This window comes from Peromyscus leucopus, chromosome 23, assembly GCF_004664715.2.
Source record: "Peromyscus leucopus breed LL Stock chromosome 23, UCI_PerLeu_2.1, whole genome shotgun sequence".
Taxonomy (NCBI): domain Eukaryota; kingdom Metazoa; phylum Chordata; class Mammalia; order Rodentia; family Cricetidae; genus Peromyscus; species Peromyscus leucopus.
The window spans coordinates 12,063,115-12,080,908 of record NC_051082.1 but is presented as its reverse complement, the minus strand read 5'-3'; the positions used below and the strand labels follow the sequence as shown (position 1 = coordinate 12,080,908).

The 17,794-nt window shown below is 46.4% G+C and overlaps 1 protein-coding gene across 1 annotated transcript; it reads right to left on the bottom strand.

The window, feature by feature from the left end:
• Window positions 1–7,536: 7,536 nt before the first annotated feature.
• LOC114681905 (2'-5'-oligoadenylate synthase 1A-like) lies at window positions 7,537–17,289 on the bottom strand. Its single transcript, XM_037198514.1, has 6 exons — window positions 17,129–17,289; window positions 15,819–16,107; window positions 12,569–12,753; window positions 9,604–9,836; window positions 8,802–8,955; window positions 7,537–7,575 (listed from the first exon to the last, which is right to left on the bottom strand). The coding sequence occupies exons 1-6, from the start codon at window positions 17,279–17,281 to the stop codon at window positions 7,537–7,539; spliced, it is 1,053 nt and encodes a 350-aa protein (XP_037054409.1). The 5' UTR covers window positions 17,282–17,289.
• Between the last annotated feature and the right edge of the window lie 505 nt (window positions 17,290–17,794).

Genomic DNA, 17,794 nt, shown 5'->3' with positions numbered 1-17,794 from the left:
TCTTCTAGCCCTTCAGTCTAGTTCTTCCCCATCTCAGTTTGTTCCTCTCAAGTTCTTACCCATCTTGTTCTTCCATTCTCTTTTCTCTTTTCTATCTAGTCCTCTGAAAATAAAACTGCCCTTTTATCCCTTTGACCCTTATCTCTTCAAGCTATCTCTGCTCCTGCCGTTTCTGGCGAGTGTGCTCGGTCGCTAGGCAACTTCGGTCACAGCTAGATGCACCTGTAAGTTGGAACCCTTTAGTTCTGAGTTAATTGTTAAGGGTGGATATAAAACTAGAGATAAGACTTTGGAAAGGAGAAAGTTAAGCTTAATTAGCACATCCGCCAATCCTTCTCAAACAGGTAGTCTGGATGCTTAAGTCTGTTCTTAGAGAGTACAGAGGTATCTCTGATAAGGTACTTTCATTTTTCTGTTCAGGGATGGTCCTGGCCAGATGCTGCCAATGGCAATAATTACAGGGAGGCTTGAACTGGGCTTCTGGCTGTGCATAACTGTCAGCATAGACGGTTTTCTAAATATTCTATTAGTAGAGGGAAAATGGTCCCCAATGAATGATGGAAAAGCTACAATAGCACACAAGAAACTCATAGCAGGAAATGGCTGATAATCAAAAGCCAAATATCACCAAGACCCCTTGAGCCCCAGCTTGACCTCTGGAAGGCCCTTGGCTTCTTCCAAGTATTAGCTTGTCATGATCATCTGAAATCCTACTTTATATATTTTTGCGGCTTGCAGCAAATACTAATGCTGCATACCAGACTGCCATCCGTCCCCTTCAAAAGAAAGGACATGTTAATGATTATACCCACCTCTGTGCTGACATTGGGCTGGGCATACTCAAGGGCTTAACTGGGGCTATGGCCTCCAAGGGCAGACCATGCCTCCACTTCTGATAGTCAGTCAACAAGGAAAAGGGAATGAATTAGGACAAATAACTCAACTTTATGTCAAAAGTTTGTTAGCACTGCTTTAAAAAGAGCTAAAGAGCCGTTTCCTGTTGCTTTTTTATTGTACATCCTATGGATGATATTCTGTTCTCTACAAAATAATAATAATAAAAGTGGTAATAAAATGCTAAAAGGGATGTCTACAAAAATAAAGAAATGGATTAACCCTTTAAATTTGTATTCCACATTAAAAAAAAATTAAAATTTTTATTAAGCAGTTCGGATGACTTAACACTAGCTTCTGCTATCTTAGGTAAAATATTAAAAAACTAACAATGCTCCTGCATATACTGACAAGCCTTTTGAGGAATTTTGCCAATGGTTTGATATCACCCACATCACAGGCGTTCCATATAACCCTCAGGGTCAATCTTTTATAAAAAGAACTAATGAAAAAAAAAAAAAGAACTAATGGACAGCTTAAACGTTGTTTAAAAGTAGAGGAGGAGGAGGAGGGTGATATGGCTATTCCTCACAATATTTTACCTTCTATTTTTATATACTTAAGATTTTTAAATATTTGGGCAAGAATGGCCTCACTGCTGTGGAACATTTTGGGGCCCCTCTGAAAAAAGTTCAGTGTTGCGGTTCTTCAGAGAGATGTTATGTCTGGCCAATTGAGCAGCCTGGCTCCATTAATTCAATGGAGCCAAAGAAGCTGTGTTTGTATCCCCCCCGCCCCACCCCCCACTCCCAGGGTGCTGAAAAGCCAGTGAAAAACTTGAAAGACTGACTCAGCCTCTGGAAAATGGACCAAGGGGTTCCGAAGCGTCTGTAGAGCCTATACCTGAAGAAAAGAGAGAGAGAATGGAGTGACAGAGTCATGCCGGAAGAACAGATACCCCTACCAACGCTGGTTAGGGCAAAGAAATCAGTGACTGAGGAAAAAGAGTTGATGAGAAACCTCAGGGGAAGGGTATGACTACAAAGTGGCTGTTTTCCCTGCACTGTCTCTGTGGCTGGCATCTGTCACTGCTGGACATACTGGGCTTATGTACCTCACCCTCTGGCGTTTCCCTTTGTTAACTGGGAAGACAACAACATTCTTGTTTATGTCAGTGACTCCGAGGTCTCCGGTGCCCACACTGCTAATCCTATTGTTCCCCAAGGAAAGATGGCTATATGACAAGTATTGATGGTCAAGTCTCCTATAACAAAATATTAACGATTCAGCATTCAAAGATAGATCAATTACCATCCTCCAAAGCTCTTATTTCCACCTTATTGCAGACATTCACTATTACTGGCATTCCCATGCAGTTAAAAACTGGTAATGGCCCAGTTTTTGCTAGTAGGAATTTTAAGAAGTTCTGATACAGATGACAAATTCAGCACATCACTAGAATCCTTTATAACCTTCAACATCAAACACTTGTAGGACATACACACTCCACCCTTAAAAAAAAACTATTAAAAAATAAAAAGGGGGACCTATTCCCAGAGATACTCTTGCTATTACCTTGTTTACTTTAATTTAAAAACAAATTAGCCCCAAGGGAAACTGATTACTCAAGCTTCCCAGCCTTTTGAGGATGCTCAGCCCTCCATGTGGTCATTGTCCTGTCCCATATGGTATAAAGAACTAGACCACTGGGTACCAGGACAAGAAACAGACATGTTTAAACAGTTGCCTGGATTCTCAGAACAAGGAATAATAATAAAAGGGATTGCTGATGCCTTACAAGGCGCGGTCCTTGGTCCTGATGGCAGGGCGTCATGCATAGCGCTCTTGGATCTTGTATGACACTTACCATATACCTTCATGTTTCTCTTAGGATGTCGATGGCTCCAAACAAGAATAAATACCCTGAAATTTAAAAAAAAAATAAATAGGGGGGAGATGTTTGAATATGGTCAAAAGGATGACCCATGGTGAACAATGCCTTGGGGAACCGTCAGAGAGGCTCCAGGGGAAAAGGCAGAGGGCCTTTCAACTCAGGTGTATTTTGTTCCCTGAATTGTTCTTGGACGTGATTTCTTGCCTCCTGGGACAAACATTAGCATTCAATTTATAATACATATTTATCCTTGTTGGATATCAGAACACAGCTATAAAACCCAATCTTCAGTGTGCCCTGAACCTGGATATGGTCTTCTGCCTGGCTTTCCTGATTTCCCAGATATAGGAAATGCCAGACAACTGTGTTTAAATTATCTGTCCAGAGAAAGTTCTGGGAAAGGGCTGTTCATTAATATTTAGTAGGTACATACTAATGTTTATTTACATGTTTTTTAAATAATGTTTTTCTGAACTCAAACAACCTTTTATGGATCATTGCCTTCTTTGTTACATTTGTGTTTATAAAAGTCCACACAAAAAAGCTACACAAATAAGCCTCTTTCACAATGATACTCTAGCACACCATATTAAACCATAACCTTTCCTTTCTTGTTTATTCCTAAAATGTCAATATCACATTATAAACATAATGTGGCTTTAAAGTACCAAATTATTTTATTTTTTAAAATTCCAACACTTATAAAGATTAGTCTCTCAACTGTGGGCTCCTATAAATTTAAGAATACAAATTAAATACTTTTTTTTTAGTTCAAGATGAAAGTCACAATCAGATCAAAATAAAAACCAAGCCCAACAGTGCAAAAATCTCAATATCTGATATCTGGGACTCACCATTTTCTGAGTTCCAAAGGGCCTGGGTTTTGTTCTTCTCGTCTCTGCCATCCACAGCACACAGCTGGTCTCACAGGCTCAGGCCAGCTCTCTTCACATGTTCTGCTCTCCTTGGCAATGGTCTCATGTTCAGGGGACCTTCAGTGTTTGAGGGGGTTCTCCACTACAGTTGAGGCTGCACTTTCTCCAATGGCCTCTCCTGGCCTCTCTCAGTACCAGGCCTCAGCTGCTCTCCATGACCCCTTCAATCCTTCAGCCTTAGAGGGACTAAAATAGAACCACCTGGGAGACATTTCCACTTTACCAGGTCTGGCTGCCACCCTGAGAGGCAGTCTTGGTCCCTGGACCACAGCTTCTGTGTGTGACCATGAGGAAATCCTTTCCAGAAGACTTGGTCTCCATGGTGCAGGTCTCTTTTTACAGAGCTGACGTTCAGTCCCAGCTGATGAGAAACCACTGATTCTTTTTTTTTTTTTTACCATATCTTCTAGATTTTTATTGTTTCAGCTATTTATTATCTATCTATCTATCTATCTATCTATCTATCTATCTATCTATCTATTATCAGCTTGATACAGTATAAATTCTTATTTTAATAGTGAAATGTTTCATTGAGGCTTGCTCAGTAATTGAGTAAACCCAAAACTTATTATAAGCCACAGTCATCCTAGGGTCCCCCCTGATATATATATATATATCCTCCATGGTTCTGTGGGTTGCAGTCTGATTGTTCTTTGCTTTACATCTAGAATCCACTTATGAGTAAGTACATACCATGTTTGTCCTTCTGGGTTTTAGTTACCTCACTCAGGGTGATTTTTTCTAGTTCTATCCATTTGCCTGCAAATTTCATGCTGTCATTGTTTTTCTCTGCTGAGTAGTACTCCATTGTGTAGATGTACCACATTTTCTTAATCCATTCTTCAGTTGATGGGCATCTAGGTTGTTTCCAGGTTCTGGCTATTACAAATAGTGCTGCTATGAACATAGTTGAGCATGTATCTTTGTGGTATGATGGAGCATTCCTTGGGTATATGCCCAAGAGTGGTATAACTGGGTTTTGATGTAGATCAATTCCCAATTTTCTGAGAAACCGCCATGCTGATTTCCACAGTGGTTGTACAAGTTTGCATTCCCATCAACAGTGGAGGAGTGTTCTATTTGCTCCACATCCTCTCCAACATTGACTGTCATTAGTGTTTTTGATCACAGTCATTCTGACAGGTGTCAGGCGGTATCTCAGAGTCGTTTTGATTTGCATTTCTCTGATGATTAAGGATGTTGAGCATTTCTTTAAATGTTTTCCAGCCATTTGTGATTCTTGTTTTGTGAATTCTCTGTTTAGCTCTTTAGCCCATTTTTTAATTGGACTATTCAGTATTTTGATGTCTAGTTTCTTGAGTTCTTTATATACTTTGGAGATCAGTCCTCTGTCAGATGTGGGGTTGGTGAAGATCTTTTCCCATCTGTAGGCTGTCTTTTTGTCTTATGGACCATGTCTTTTGCCCTGTAAAAGCTTCTCAGTTTTGAGAGGTCCCATTTATTAATTGTTGAGCTCAGTGTCTGTGCTGTTGGTGTTATATTTAAGAAGTGATCTCTGGTGCCAATGCATTCAAGAGTGCTTCCTACTTTCTTTTCTATTAAGTTTAGTGTAACTGGATTTATGTTGAGGTCTTTGATCCACTTGGACTTGAGTTTTGTGCATGGTGACAGATATGGATCTATTTGTAATCTTTTACATATTGACATCCAGTTATGCCAGCACCATTTGTTGAAGCTACTTTCTTTTTTTTCCATTGTATAGTTTTTTTTTGTTTTTGTTTGTTTGTTTGTTTGTTTGTTTTGGTCAAAAATCAAGTGTTCATATGTACATGGATTAATGTCAGGGTCTTCAATTCGATTCCATTGGTCCATATGTCGGAAGAAACCACTGATTCTTAATTCAAAGATCTCACACAAACAGCCAAATAGAATCTTTGCCTCCCTCTGAAACCTCACACACCCACCTCCATCATCTGCCTCTCTACATTCTTATCTTCCAAGTTCCCACAAACAGCCCATTAGACTCTAAACACTCAATGGCTTTTCCAACCCAAAGTTCCAAAATCCTCCACACCCCAGGACATCAGGGCTCCTGGTCCTCAGGGTCACTAGAGTGAGAACTGAATGAATGAGAGCCAGGATGCACTCCCTCCACACATATAGTGATTAAGAGAGTGGGCTTTGGGGACAGGAGCCGGTGCCCTGACCTCTTAGTGAATGGGACCCAAGTACTAAGAGCACACGTATCTTTTATGATTAATGTATTTCTGTATTTATGTACTTACAAGCTGCTGGTTCACTACACTAAACTATAAAACCATTAGGTATATGAGGGAAAGGTGGTGTTTGTGAGTGAGTGAGTGAGTGAGTGCGTGCGTGCGTGCGTGCATGATTCCAGAGCTTGGGAGACTGAGGCAGGCAGATTTCTGTGAATTCCAGGCCAGAGTGGGACATAGAATATGATCCTGTCTCAGAGAAACAGAGAGAGAGACAGAGAAACAGAGAGAGAGACAGATAATAAGTTAGAATTTAAGTCAGCACATTTTGATTTAATTCAGTGCTTCATATCGGATCTTTGCCACAGACAGCTAACTCATCAGCAGTCTCAGATTCTACGCCATTTTATTTCCCTGCACTGGCTTGAACCCCAGCCTGTATACTGGAGCCTCAGTGTACCCTGATGTGCACCGGACACATACCCCGTGCCCTGGGGCCACAGGCAGCTGGAAATAGTTTCTGTGTGAGATGGGGCAGGTCTTGAATCTTGTCTTGGGAACATGGACAGAAGGAACCAAGGATTCCTGTCTCTGTTTCATGTATAAGAGATGGGGAAGGATCCCAAGCCAACAGCATCAACAGCTGTAGTGGTTTGGTTCTGTTCTGTCCACTGAGGGTTGCCCAGTGCCTCCACCCACGTGGAGCATGTAACAAGTGCTCATGAATGCATGTAGTTGAAACACACACACACACACACACACACACACACACACACACACACACACACACACCCCTATACTTCTATAGCTTGTCATACCCTTATAGCATCTGCTGTGGTTTAATGTTGTTGATGAGACATTGGACAGGAACTCCCAACAGATGCACTGCTGTAGACTATTAGTTGAAGATGTGTTAGACTTGTTTATGCTGTGGAACGTTTGTTGAATGGTGCAAAGATGTGTTGCATTCTTTCATGTTGCATCTGTTTAACTCTGTGAAGCTCTGTTACTCTGCCTGCCTAAAACACCTGACTGATTTAATAAAGAGCTGAACGGCCAATAGGGAGGCAGGAGAAAGGATAGGCAGGGATGGCAGGCAGTGAGAATAAATAGAAAGAGAAAAAGATCAGGAAGCAAGAAAAGGAGGAGAGAAGGACATCAGGGGCCAGCCACCCAGCTACCCAGCAAGCCATGGAGTAAGAAGTAAAGAAAGGTATAGAGAACAGAGAAAAATCAAAGCTCAGAGGCAAAAGGTAGACAGGATAATTTAAGAAAAGCTGGCAAGAAACAAGCCAAGCTAAGGCCAGCATTTGTAAGTAGAATAAGCCTCTGCGTATTTATTTGTAGCTGGGTGGTGGCCCCCTCAAAGAGCCTATGAGTAAAAAACAAAACAAACCAACTACAGTGCACAGACAGAAGTAAAGCTTGATTTCTTCCCCCTACCCCCTTCTGAATCTCTTGTCCCTCAGAGAATGTTGTTGGAGGATTAGGCAATGAAGCAGCTATGAGGAAGGCTGTCTGTGATGGGACAGGATAGAAGGGTGGGCAGGCCGGGGTCAGAAGCCTGAAGTCTGACCCCAGGTTGGAGACTCCCTCACCGGGGCCTTGCACAAAATCCTGCCCTCCCTGGTCAAGGCCTGCAGCAGAGAAGCACATCCCCCTGACTCCAGAGCCTGCTGGGTTGGTGCTGCTGTGCTCACAGGAGGACACATTCATGAGGCTCTTCATCCTCTGGCTGTAATAGAAAACATACAATCATGTCAGGAGCCCTCATTTCTAACTGGAAGGAATGTATATCAGCCCTCAGGGTGGTCACCATAACTGGCCACCTGGAGTCCCTCAGAAGAAGGGACAGCACATCCCCATGTTGGCAAGATGGCCATCAGGACTTCTTTGGGGTTCAGCCTACTGAGGGTCCATGGAGCCCCTCCTGAGGTCCCCTCATTCAGAAGCAGATCTGCCAAGTAGGAGCGAGGGCCTCGCCACCTGTCTGATGCGGGACAGCTCTAACGGCCAGGGCAGCCCCAGCTGCCTCTGTCCTATGTCCCCTCTCACTTCCTCCCTGCCTTTCTGATGTTTGGTTCCAACGTAACCACACCCATGGTAAGCTCCATCCTGAGGCCAAGCACCGCATCATTGGTTCCCTAGCATCAGAGAGTCCCCTGCCCCAGGAAGAGAAAGGTCCAAGTGCAGGTCCCTCTGCACCTCTTTGGCTGTGACAGAGCCCCCAGGAGTCCCGTTGACCACATGACAATGAAGCAGGAAAGATAGGCTGCTTCCTGGACCTGAGCACTGTCTTCAGAGTCCATGGGAATCCCAACCCCATCAATCCTCAGCTGAGCATCCCCGAGCCATTGGCTTCAGCTCTGAAAGCCTCCTTTCCACACTCTCTATGTGTATGTGTGTCAGTATGTGGGTGCACCTGTGTCTGTGTGTAAGTGTGTGTGTGTGACTGTGAGTACATGTGTGTGTGAGCATGAGTGTAGGAGTTTGAAAGTGAGTCTGTGTGAAGGTGTGTATGAGCGAGTGTGAATGTGTTTGAGAGGTAGAGCTTGTGTGAGTGAGAGCATGTGTGAGGGTGCAAGTGTGTGTGCGTGTGAGTTTCTGTGTGTGTGTGTGTGTGTGTGTGTGTGTGTGTGTGTGCATGTCCACTTGTGGAACAGCACAGAGGTGAAGCTCAGAGGTACAGTTGGAGGAGTCGGTCTCTCCTTCTACCACAGGGTTCTAGGGATCGAGCCCAGCTCACCAGTGTTGGCAGCACATGCTTTACCCGCTGGGCCATCTTGCCAGCCTGTGACATCTCTGAATGCTGCTAAAATGGCTGGAAAACAGGGAAGCAGCTGACTTTCCTAGGAGTGTGGAGTCCTTTAGCAAAAGATCACATTTTTGTGAGACTATTCTCCAAAGAGATGGAGTGACCAAAGCTGTGTGCAGAGTGACGGAGTGATGACGGGGTCTCACCAGCACATTCCAGGAGCGCACACGAGACTGATCATAATTCCTACAGCATGGGTACTTCAGCCAGGCCACAGCTTCTTCTGCCAGCAGCCACCAGCCCTCCGGGTTCCCACCAGCCACATTCCTTGTTGGGTCAGCAGGGTCCAGGATCACAGGCCTGCAGAGCAACATTCAGAGAGGGAATTGACCAGCTGCCCAGTGTCCCAGGAACCCAGCAGAGCACCCCATCCAAAGTTTGTCCTGAACCCTGCCCCATGCATAGAGCAAGCCTGGAGGGATCTTTTGTTCATGACCTGGAAGGCCTGGGTTCCAATCCTCTACCCTTTAGTAGCTGTGTGTCCTGGGGCAGGTCCTTCAGCCTCTCTGACCTGTGTGATGTGGAGAGCTGAACCAGCCAGTCTCAAAAGATGGGGTGTGAAAGCTGAAGACAACACAGGATCAAGACAGGTCCTTTCCTCTGGTGACAATTTCACTGTATTGTTTACAGTTAATTAGTCCAGCCCTGTTCTATGCCTAGCAGTGCTTATGATACTGTTACAGCTAGAACATCTCAGTTCCCGCTTCATGGACATCACCTCCCTCTGCTATCTGTGTCTGGACAAGGTCTCTTGATCTACAGACAGGAGAGCCCACCCCTGCCTCCCAAGACTGGAGGTCCTCATGTCAATCAGCTGACAGCAGGACAGAGCCCAGCACAGTGACAGGACAGGAGATGCTCATGGACACAGAATCCCATCTCCCCATTCCTGCACTTCTGCAGCCTGGTCCACCCTGTGGGGAGCTGAGCCACATGGGGACAGACTACCTGTCTTTTCTGAGCTGTCTGAGCAGGCATTTGGAGACCTCCCGGTCTGGAAAGTCATAATATATTCTCCAGTAGATTCGAAGCTGCCTATAGTTGGTGACCAGTTCCAAAACTGTCCGGAAGCCCTGGGCTGTGTTGAACTCAGGGACTCTACTCCCACATTCCCAGGCATAGACTGTGAGCAGCTCCAGGGCATACTGTGGGGGCAGCGGCATCCTCAGCTTCTCCTCACACTGAGAAGAGAAAGGCAATGAGAAAAAGGGGCTGTCACATCAGCTGCTGTGTGGGGACCACTTCTCACAGGGTCAAAGCAGCTGCCACCTGATGTTGTCATTACAGTCCTTTAGATTCAGTCTATCTGGTTGAGATGGAGACGACTGTGTGGTCCACAAAGAATGAGCAGGCACAATAGGAATCATCAGACTGTGAGTGACAGCCAGGGATTGAGGGTGGGGACGGGAAAGGAATGATGCTCACTATTGAAGGTTTTAACACAGGATCTGGAATAACTGTGAAGCCCGGGGAGATGTCTCAGTGGGAAAAGTGCCTCCCTTTCTGTGCAAGGGTGAGAACTGGAGTTCAGATTCCCAACATACACGTGGATGTCAGGCTGGTGAGGAAACTGACTCATAATCCCAGCATCGGGGGGTCAACAGGGAGGCTCCCCAGGACTATATGACTGTTGAGATTTGCTACTTTGGCATGCTCTGGGTTCAAGAGTGAGACCCTGCCTGGATATACAAGGTGTAGAGTGACTGAGGACATGACATCACTCTCTGGCCTCTGCAGGCTTGTACACAGATGGATAAACATGTACCCGTGCGCTCCCTGAAACAGGTATACACAAACACCACACACACATTTTAAGGGACCCAGAAATAATGAGAAATTACCCATTTAAAGAGCTTCAAAGGACTGTAAAAATGACCAGAGAAAGTGACAGGATTAGCCAAAGAAGGAAGCCAAATTCCAAAGAGACACATGAAGCAGCAGCCAGGGAACAATGGGTTAGACATGGGTGAAGAGAGAGTTAGTTGACTGGAAAGCAGACCAGAAGAAATCAATAGAACAAACAGAGAAAGTCCTCTTTCCTCCCAGTTCCCCTCCTTTCCTCTCCTTCTCCCTCCTACAGAATCACCTTCTCTTGCTGTCTCCCCTCACCTCTCTCTTCTCTCTCATCCCCTCCCCTCTGCTTTCTTTCCCTTGTCTTCTTTCTCCGTTTTCTATTTTCTCACCTCTTCTGCCATTTTTTTTTTCTTTTTGTAAACCTCACACAAGCTAGAGTCATCTTGAGAAGATGTACTCACATTGTTGGTGATGTCACCCTTGAGCAGGTGGTCATGAGTTAAGTGAAAAAAAAATCAAGATGAGCAGCCCAGGGTTATCAAGCAGAAGCAGAGTTCCTCCATGACCCCTGCCTCAGTTCCTGCCTCCAGTTCCTGCCTCAACTTCCCTCAGTGATGGAGTGTGATGTGGAAGTGTAAGCCAGACAATCCCCTTCTTCTCTAAACTGCTTTCCACCATCATCTTTACCACAGCAACAGGACAGAAATTGGTCCTAGAGAGTGGACTACTGCTGGGACACTCCCGCCATGTTGCTCTTTTGGGAGGATAGTGGATGGATTTTGGAACTTTGGGTTGGAAAAGCTCAAAGCCTGATGAGACATTTGTGGGAACTTGGAAGATATGAATGTAGAGAGGCAGATAATGGAGAATAGTGTGTGATGTTTCAGAGGGAAGCAAAGACTATCTGGCTGTTTGTGTGAGATCTTGAATTAAGGATCAGTGGTTTCTTATCAGTTGGGGCTAGAAATCAGCTCTGAGTAAGAAGAGACCTGTACCATGGAGGCCAAGTCTTCTGGAAAGAGTTTCCTCATGGTCACACACAGAAGCTGGGTAGAAATGTAATGTAGAAAGGCCTCCCAGGTGGTTCTATTTTAGTCCCTCTAAGGCTGCAGGATTGAAGGGGTCATGGAGAGCAGCTGAGGCCTGGTACTGAGAGAGGCCAGGAGAGGCCATTGGAGAAAGTGCAGCCTCAACTGTAGTGGAGAACCCCCTCAAACACTGAAGGTCCCCTGAGCATGAGACCATTGCCAAGGAGAGCAGAACATGTGAAGAGAGCTGGCCTGAGCCTGTGAGACCAGCTGTGTGCTGTGGTTGGCAGAGCCTGAGATGAACAACTGCCCAGGCCCTTTGAAGCTCAGAAAATGGTGAGTCCCAGACATCAGACCCTGAGATATTGTACTGTTGGACATTGGTTTTGTTTGATCTGACTGTGACTGTGCCCTGGTTCTTCCCTTTTTTACTAAGAAAGTATTTAAATTGTATTTTTAACTTTATAGTTTTCCACAGTTAATAGACCAATCTTTTCAAGTGTTAGAATTAAAGAAAATAAAGATTGGAATTTTTAAAGCTATATTGTTTTAATGATGTAATATTGACATGAGAACTTAGGGATAAGCAAGAAAGGAAAGGTTACGGTTTAATGTGGTGTGTCTGAGTATCAAACTGAAAGGGGCTTTTTTGTGAAGGTTAGTTTTTGTCATGTGGACATCAGATAGGTTCATCTTCATCTAGTAGGAGATAACCTTAATCAAGACAATGTCTCTATCATACTTGATATGGGTTATCTTTAAGGTGGTTTTTTTTTTTTTTTATTGATGTGTCTAGTGCCACGCCTGGGCAATTTGCCATTGGTTGCATAATAAAGCAAGCTGAATGAGCCATGGAGAGCAAGCCAGTGAGCAGAATTCCTCTCTGCTTCTGCTACTGCCCCGACTTCCCTCAGTGATGGACTGTGACTGGGATGTGTAACATAATAAGACTTTTCTTTCCCAAGGGACTTTTGGTCATGTGATAAAGATACCATGTCCATAGAAAGCAAACTAGAATACTCCTTCTTTTCTCTGGCTGTATCCACCCCCTGTATAGACGGGGCTCACGGCAGATGGGCCAGATGCCATACCAGTTGGTACCAGTGCTTGACCAGGCGGATGAGACTCTTCAGCTTGGGTGGCCGATCCTTCAGGAAGTTTTGTTGGAGCTCAGTAAAGCAGGTGGAGAACTTGCCATCCAGCCCCAGGGAGGTGCACTCAGTGATGAGGCAGGCATAGATTTGTGGGTCAGGTCTGTGGTTGTTTGTGCCGGGACCTATAAAGGAGGCTTCGCTCAGTTAACACTCCAGCCCTTCTCTGAGGTTCTTGGGTCTGTCTGGGGTGACAAGCTCACAGGCTGAGGGGTTCAGGGAACAGGACAGAGTTTTACCACAGCAAGCATCACTCCCCATACAGCCATGTGCCCACCACACCTCAGGACTGCAAACACCATGTGGCCCTGAAAAGTCCCTGCCCTCAACTGGTCCTAGTACAGTGCCTTCCCCACAGGCCTGGAGACAGCGGTGGGAGGAAGCACCACACTGAGGTCACACACAAGAGAGCTGCAGGGTCATCTAATGATGGCCAACCATGCTCTGGTGTCCAGTATCTTCTATCTTCTGCACAGCTGTGTGTGTGTGTGTGTGTGTGTGTGTGTGTGTGTGTGTGTGTGTGTGTATACACACACTCCTGCTTGGGCCAGAGTTTACCATGGATCAGTCTGTTGTGTTTGTTATCATGTATCTCCTGCTTATGGAGTCTCTGCCCTATTTTGTGTTTGTATTGTGTTGTGAGTTTGTGAGGACACATATGTACAGAGCCCAGAGGAGGACATAAGGCATGTCCTCTTAATTTTTAAACCCAGGACTGAGGTGCTTATTTAACATACCAGAGTGAACCCAATAGCCAGGTTCTCCCAGCATCCCTTAGTCCTTACCTGTTACAGGGCGCTCCTGGCTGGCATACCCCACCCCCTACCCTGAACTCTCCAGCCAGAGGGCTGGGCTGCTATTGCCTGTATAATCCAACTGTTTTGGTCACCCGCCCCTTTGCCCCTTTTGCCCTCATGGCTACTGCACCTGGTTCCCCCCTCTCTCCCCTCTCCCTCCCCTCCCCCCTCTCCCTCCCCTTCTCCCTCTCTCCAGCTCAGTCTGGACTCTCCCAGATGTCTCTGCCTATACTCGCCCACATATCTGCAATAACCTTGCGCTTCCACCATACCTACGAGCAGTCATGTCCTTTCCTTTCCTTTTATTTCTTTTTTCTTTTTCATTTATCTCTCTCTTCATTATTTGTCTCCTTCTCCCTCAGAGGCAGGGTCTCTCTGTGAATGAGGAGCTTGGCTGGCATCCAGCAGGTCCACAGAGATTCTCCTGTCTCTGGCCATGTACAGCCTGGGTTAGAGGTCAATGTGTGGCCCTTTCTGTTCAGGTGGGTGTTGGGGATTTGAACTCAGGTCCTCACAATTGTGTAGCAATCACCCTTATCCACTGAGCTGCCTCCCCAGCCACTGTGTGCTTTCAGTGCATGATTTTCCGTAATGTCTAACTTAATATCATGTGATTTTGTTTGTCTAGGTCCTGAGAGCAACAGGAATTGACTCTCTCTCCCTCTCTCCCTCTCCCCCCGCCCCCCGTGTGTGTGTGTGTGTGTGTGTGTGTGTGTGTGTGTGTGTGTGTGTGTGTGTGGTGTGGCCATCCCACACTTGTAAAGTGGATGGGCATCAGGCTATGGAATAGATGTGGGTGTGTCTCTGTGTGTGGATGTGTATGTATAGCCTGCAGGCAGCAGGCTGTGTCTTATGTGTGTGCAGGTGTGTGGCCATGGTTACAGCAGGCCATACCATCAGGCTTTGATGCTGACACAGGGCAAAATCACCCACTGATGGGTTTAGGACACACCCAGTCATACAGTGACACAAGAGGGTCCCTCCCTCATGTGCTTATTTTCATTTTCTGGCCCCAGCACACAGTAGGGCCTGTTGGCTAAGTCATTGTGAGTAAGGTGTCCTCTCTTGGGCTGTCACCCACACTGCCATTTCCCAGGCCGTCCTTCTGTGGTGGCCCCACTTCCCCACTGGAAAGCTGCAGAGGTTGAGAAAGTCCATGACCAAGACAGGCTTCAGCCCTCCCAGCTCATTTCTGGGTCACCCCCTCTGGCCCCTCCACTCACAGGGTTCTAAGCCCCTGCAGCTTCCCACAGCATGCTGCCCTGCTCCTGCTCCCAGGCTGGCCTCTCATTCCCTGCTGCCTGAGACTCTGCACTGTGTCCATGGCTCTCCTAAGCCAAGGGCAGTGGCCTTGTCTCTACGTTAATAGCAGCAGTTCTCACAGTGGTTTCAGGGGGTGTTCATGAGTGTCTTAGGGTAGAGTTGGGCAATTTTTGGTAACTTTGGAGACACACTGTGTGTCAGGACTGTGTGAGATCTTTACATAGAGTTTCATTTAATGATTAATGATTTAACAGGTGTGCAATTGGTTGGGATTGTGGTGTGGCTCTGTTTCCTGTTTTCCCGAGGCAGACAGCTTCAGGAAAATTCTGCATCCTGCACACAAACCCTCCCACAGGCACCCAGGCCTATGAACAGGTCTGAGGTTTCCTATTCTTTGGGTGAGATGCATCAGTTATTAATTTTCTGTGAGTTCTCTGCTGCCTCATGTTTAGAAAGAGAAAATCCACACCTGGCCTTGAATATCGCTGGTCAGCCGAGGGGCCATCTAAGGGGCCTTCATCCCCTCACTGAGTCAGCTTGCTACTTAATGTCCTTCTCTGATGGATTCTCACTCCCACTCCCAAATTCTGAAGTCTGTCCTCCCCAGCTCAGCTTTAAAGAGATGCTCTGTTTGGGAGACTTTCTCAATTGATAAGGGTTTTCAGTTCAAGAATAGATGGTGTGGGCTGAGGAGATGGTCAGTGAGTAACGTGCTGTCACAGAAGCGTGAGGACCCATGTTGGAAGCCCAGGACTCAGGGAGAAGCTGGGAGTGGTGACTTAGGATTGTAATCCTAGCACTGGGGAGGGGAGACAAGAGGGTTCCGGGGCTCTGCCCAGTCAGCCAGGATTAATTGTGGAATTCCAGGCTGGGGTGAGACCAGGTCTCAAAAAAGATGGATGACTCCTGAGGTGTGTCAGTCACAGTTCATGATCACACTCTCACACACATACACACACAATAAACCCACATCACACTCACACACATACACACTCATACACACTCACACACATACACACTCATACACACTCACACACACAACACAACACCACACACACACACACACACACACAGAAAGAAAGAATTAGAATAGAAGATGAAGGCACATGGAAGGGCTGGCTGAGGCTTACCCAGGACATCATAGGCTGGCAGCACATCAAACTCCACCTCCTGCTGGAGCTCAGGAGATCTCAGCCTGAAGCTGAGCACCGGGGAGTTGGGCCATCGTTCATCCGGCATCTCAAACTCCAGCTGAAACTTTTTCTCTTTCTGTAACGTGTGCAGCTGTTTCTTAATTTCCTGGATGAACTCTCCCCGTCGCTTTAACTGATCCTCAAAGCTGGTGAGATTGGTAAGGAACACCACCAGGTCGGCGTCCGACCTGCCCTTCAGTTCAATGCCTTTTCCAAAGGAGCCGCCCTGAAAGACAAGAATGAGACTGAGCACAGCAGACAGAGCCTTGCCCAGGAGTCCAGACCCTCAGCAGCCTAGGGGTCCACCACCCAGGGCGATGGATAGGGAAAGCCGGCACATGCACAGTGGAGTAGTAGTCAGCCCTGAAGAGTGAAATCAGGATCAATGTAGGAAAACAGATGGTTTTGTATCTCCTCATGGTATGGGAGATAAGCCAGACTCAGAATGACAGACATCCATGTTTATCTGTGGAATCTATATTTGTGTGTGTGTGTGTGTAGTGTGTGTGTGTTAGAAGGGAGACTAAGAGGAGGTAAGGGAGGGATCTAAAGGAAGTGAGGAGCAAAGAAGGGTAATGAGGGGAACAAAATAGCACATTTTTTTCTCATGTGAAATCCAGATCTAACTGCACACACGTGACATGAAATCAGGGGTGATGGGATACAAGGGAGGGGGATGTAGCGGGTAGGAGGAGACTGCTGAATAAATTAACACAAACGTACAAAACTGTTGTTATGTTAGCAGACTATTAAGGGGAATACGCTAAAAGTGCACCAGATGCTTGCAGGAAGATAGCCTATAACAATATTAAGAAGTCACAGAATTAAATTTAAAATTATTAAAATTGAGTTCACACAGCGAAAATTTTTCAGAAAAATAATAACAAAGAATACTGCAGAGAGCCTCCCTAAATAAAATGCTGTGCACACTCACTAACACATTCCACACCCCCACAGAGTGGAGCTGGCGTTACACACTGACATTTCAGTGGCCGTCACAGAGACTGGGAGTGAGGTACTGTTGTCATGTTGTCCCATTTCACAGATGGGAAACCTGGACAGTGAGGTTCCATCAGTCCAGTCATCCAGCAGGTGGGGGCGCTGTTCTGTTCTCTACCCTGTGCCACAGCTGGGTGCCCATGAGAACCCCGGGAAGGTAGGTAACCCACCCCCACTCAGGGCTGCAGCCTGGCTCCTGAGGGTCCTCTCCCTCCCCATCTGGTCAGCTCAGGCTGAGGGGGGCTCACCTTCACCACCTTGGAGACCCTCACATCGTGGCTGGCGTCTCGGAAGCATCTCCCCTTCAGGAATGTACATATGATGTCGATGGCTGCATTGACCTCAGCACGGAATCTGGTGTCGGGAAGGAGGTGGTCCTCTATGAACTGGTCCAGCTCCATGGCTGGGGTGCTGCCGAGTCCCTGCTCCATGCTGGGGCCAGGAGTGCTTGCTGACTGCAGCACTTTCTCTGGGGCCGGCTGCCCTTTATCTCTCTAGCTAGTTTCTTTCCCGGGAAGGGCGGGGCTATGCAATCACACTTCTACATCTGAGGTCTATGGCTCCCGGGCTCCATGACACTCGTGTTTACCAACAGGGCATTTCTTTGGATTCCCAAACCCTCATCCTGCAGGAAGCATTTCAAACACATTGTTTCTTGTTCTTTCTTTCTTGGCTTTCTACTGTTACTGAAGAAAAATAGTTTTACAGCCTCCTAGACATTTAACACCAATACACACACGTCGCTAAAACGTGAAGAGCAAGTGAGAAACACCCAGAAGATGGCTGGCATCCAGTCCCACCACAGCTATGGTGGGTGTGTGGCAGGTGACTGGTCCATACTGGGTCATGATAATGAGCGGTCTGCCCAGGCTAGGGCTAGCTTGAATGTCAGGCTTCATGTCTCACTGTTCCCT

Coding starts and splice junctions, on each gene's coding strand:
- LOC114681905 (XM_037198514.1), bottom strand. CDS start 17,281: ATGGAGCTGGACCAGTTCATAGAGGACCACCTCCTTCCCGACACCAGA. Junction 9,837..12,568: donor TCAAGCACTGGTACCAACTG/GTATGGCATCTG, acceptor TTCTCTTCTCAG/TGTGAGGAGAAGCTGAGGAT. Junction 8,956..9,603: donor AGACAGCTCAGAAAAGACAG/GTAGTCTGTCCC, acceptor GTTGCTCTGCAG/GCCTGTGATCCTGGACCCTG.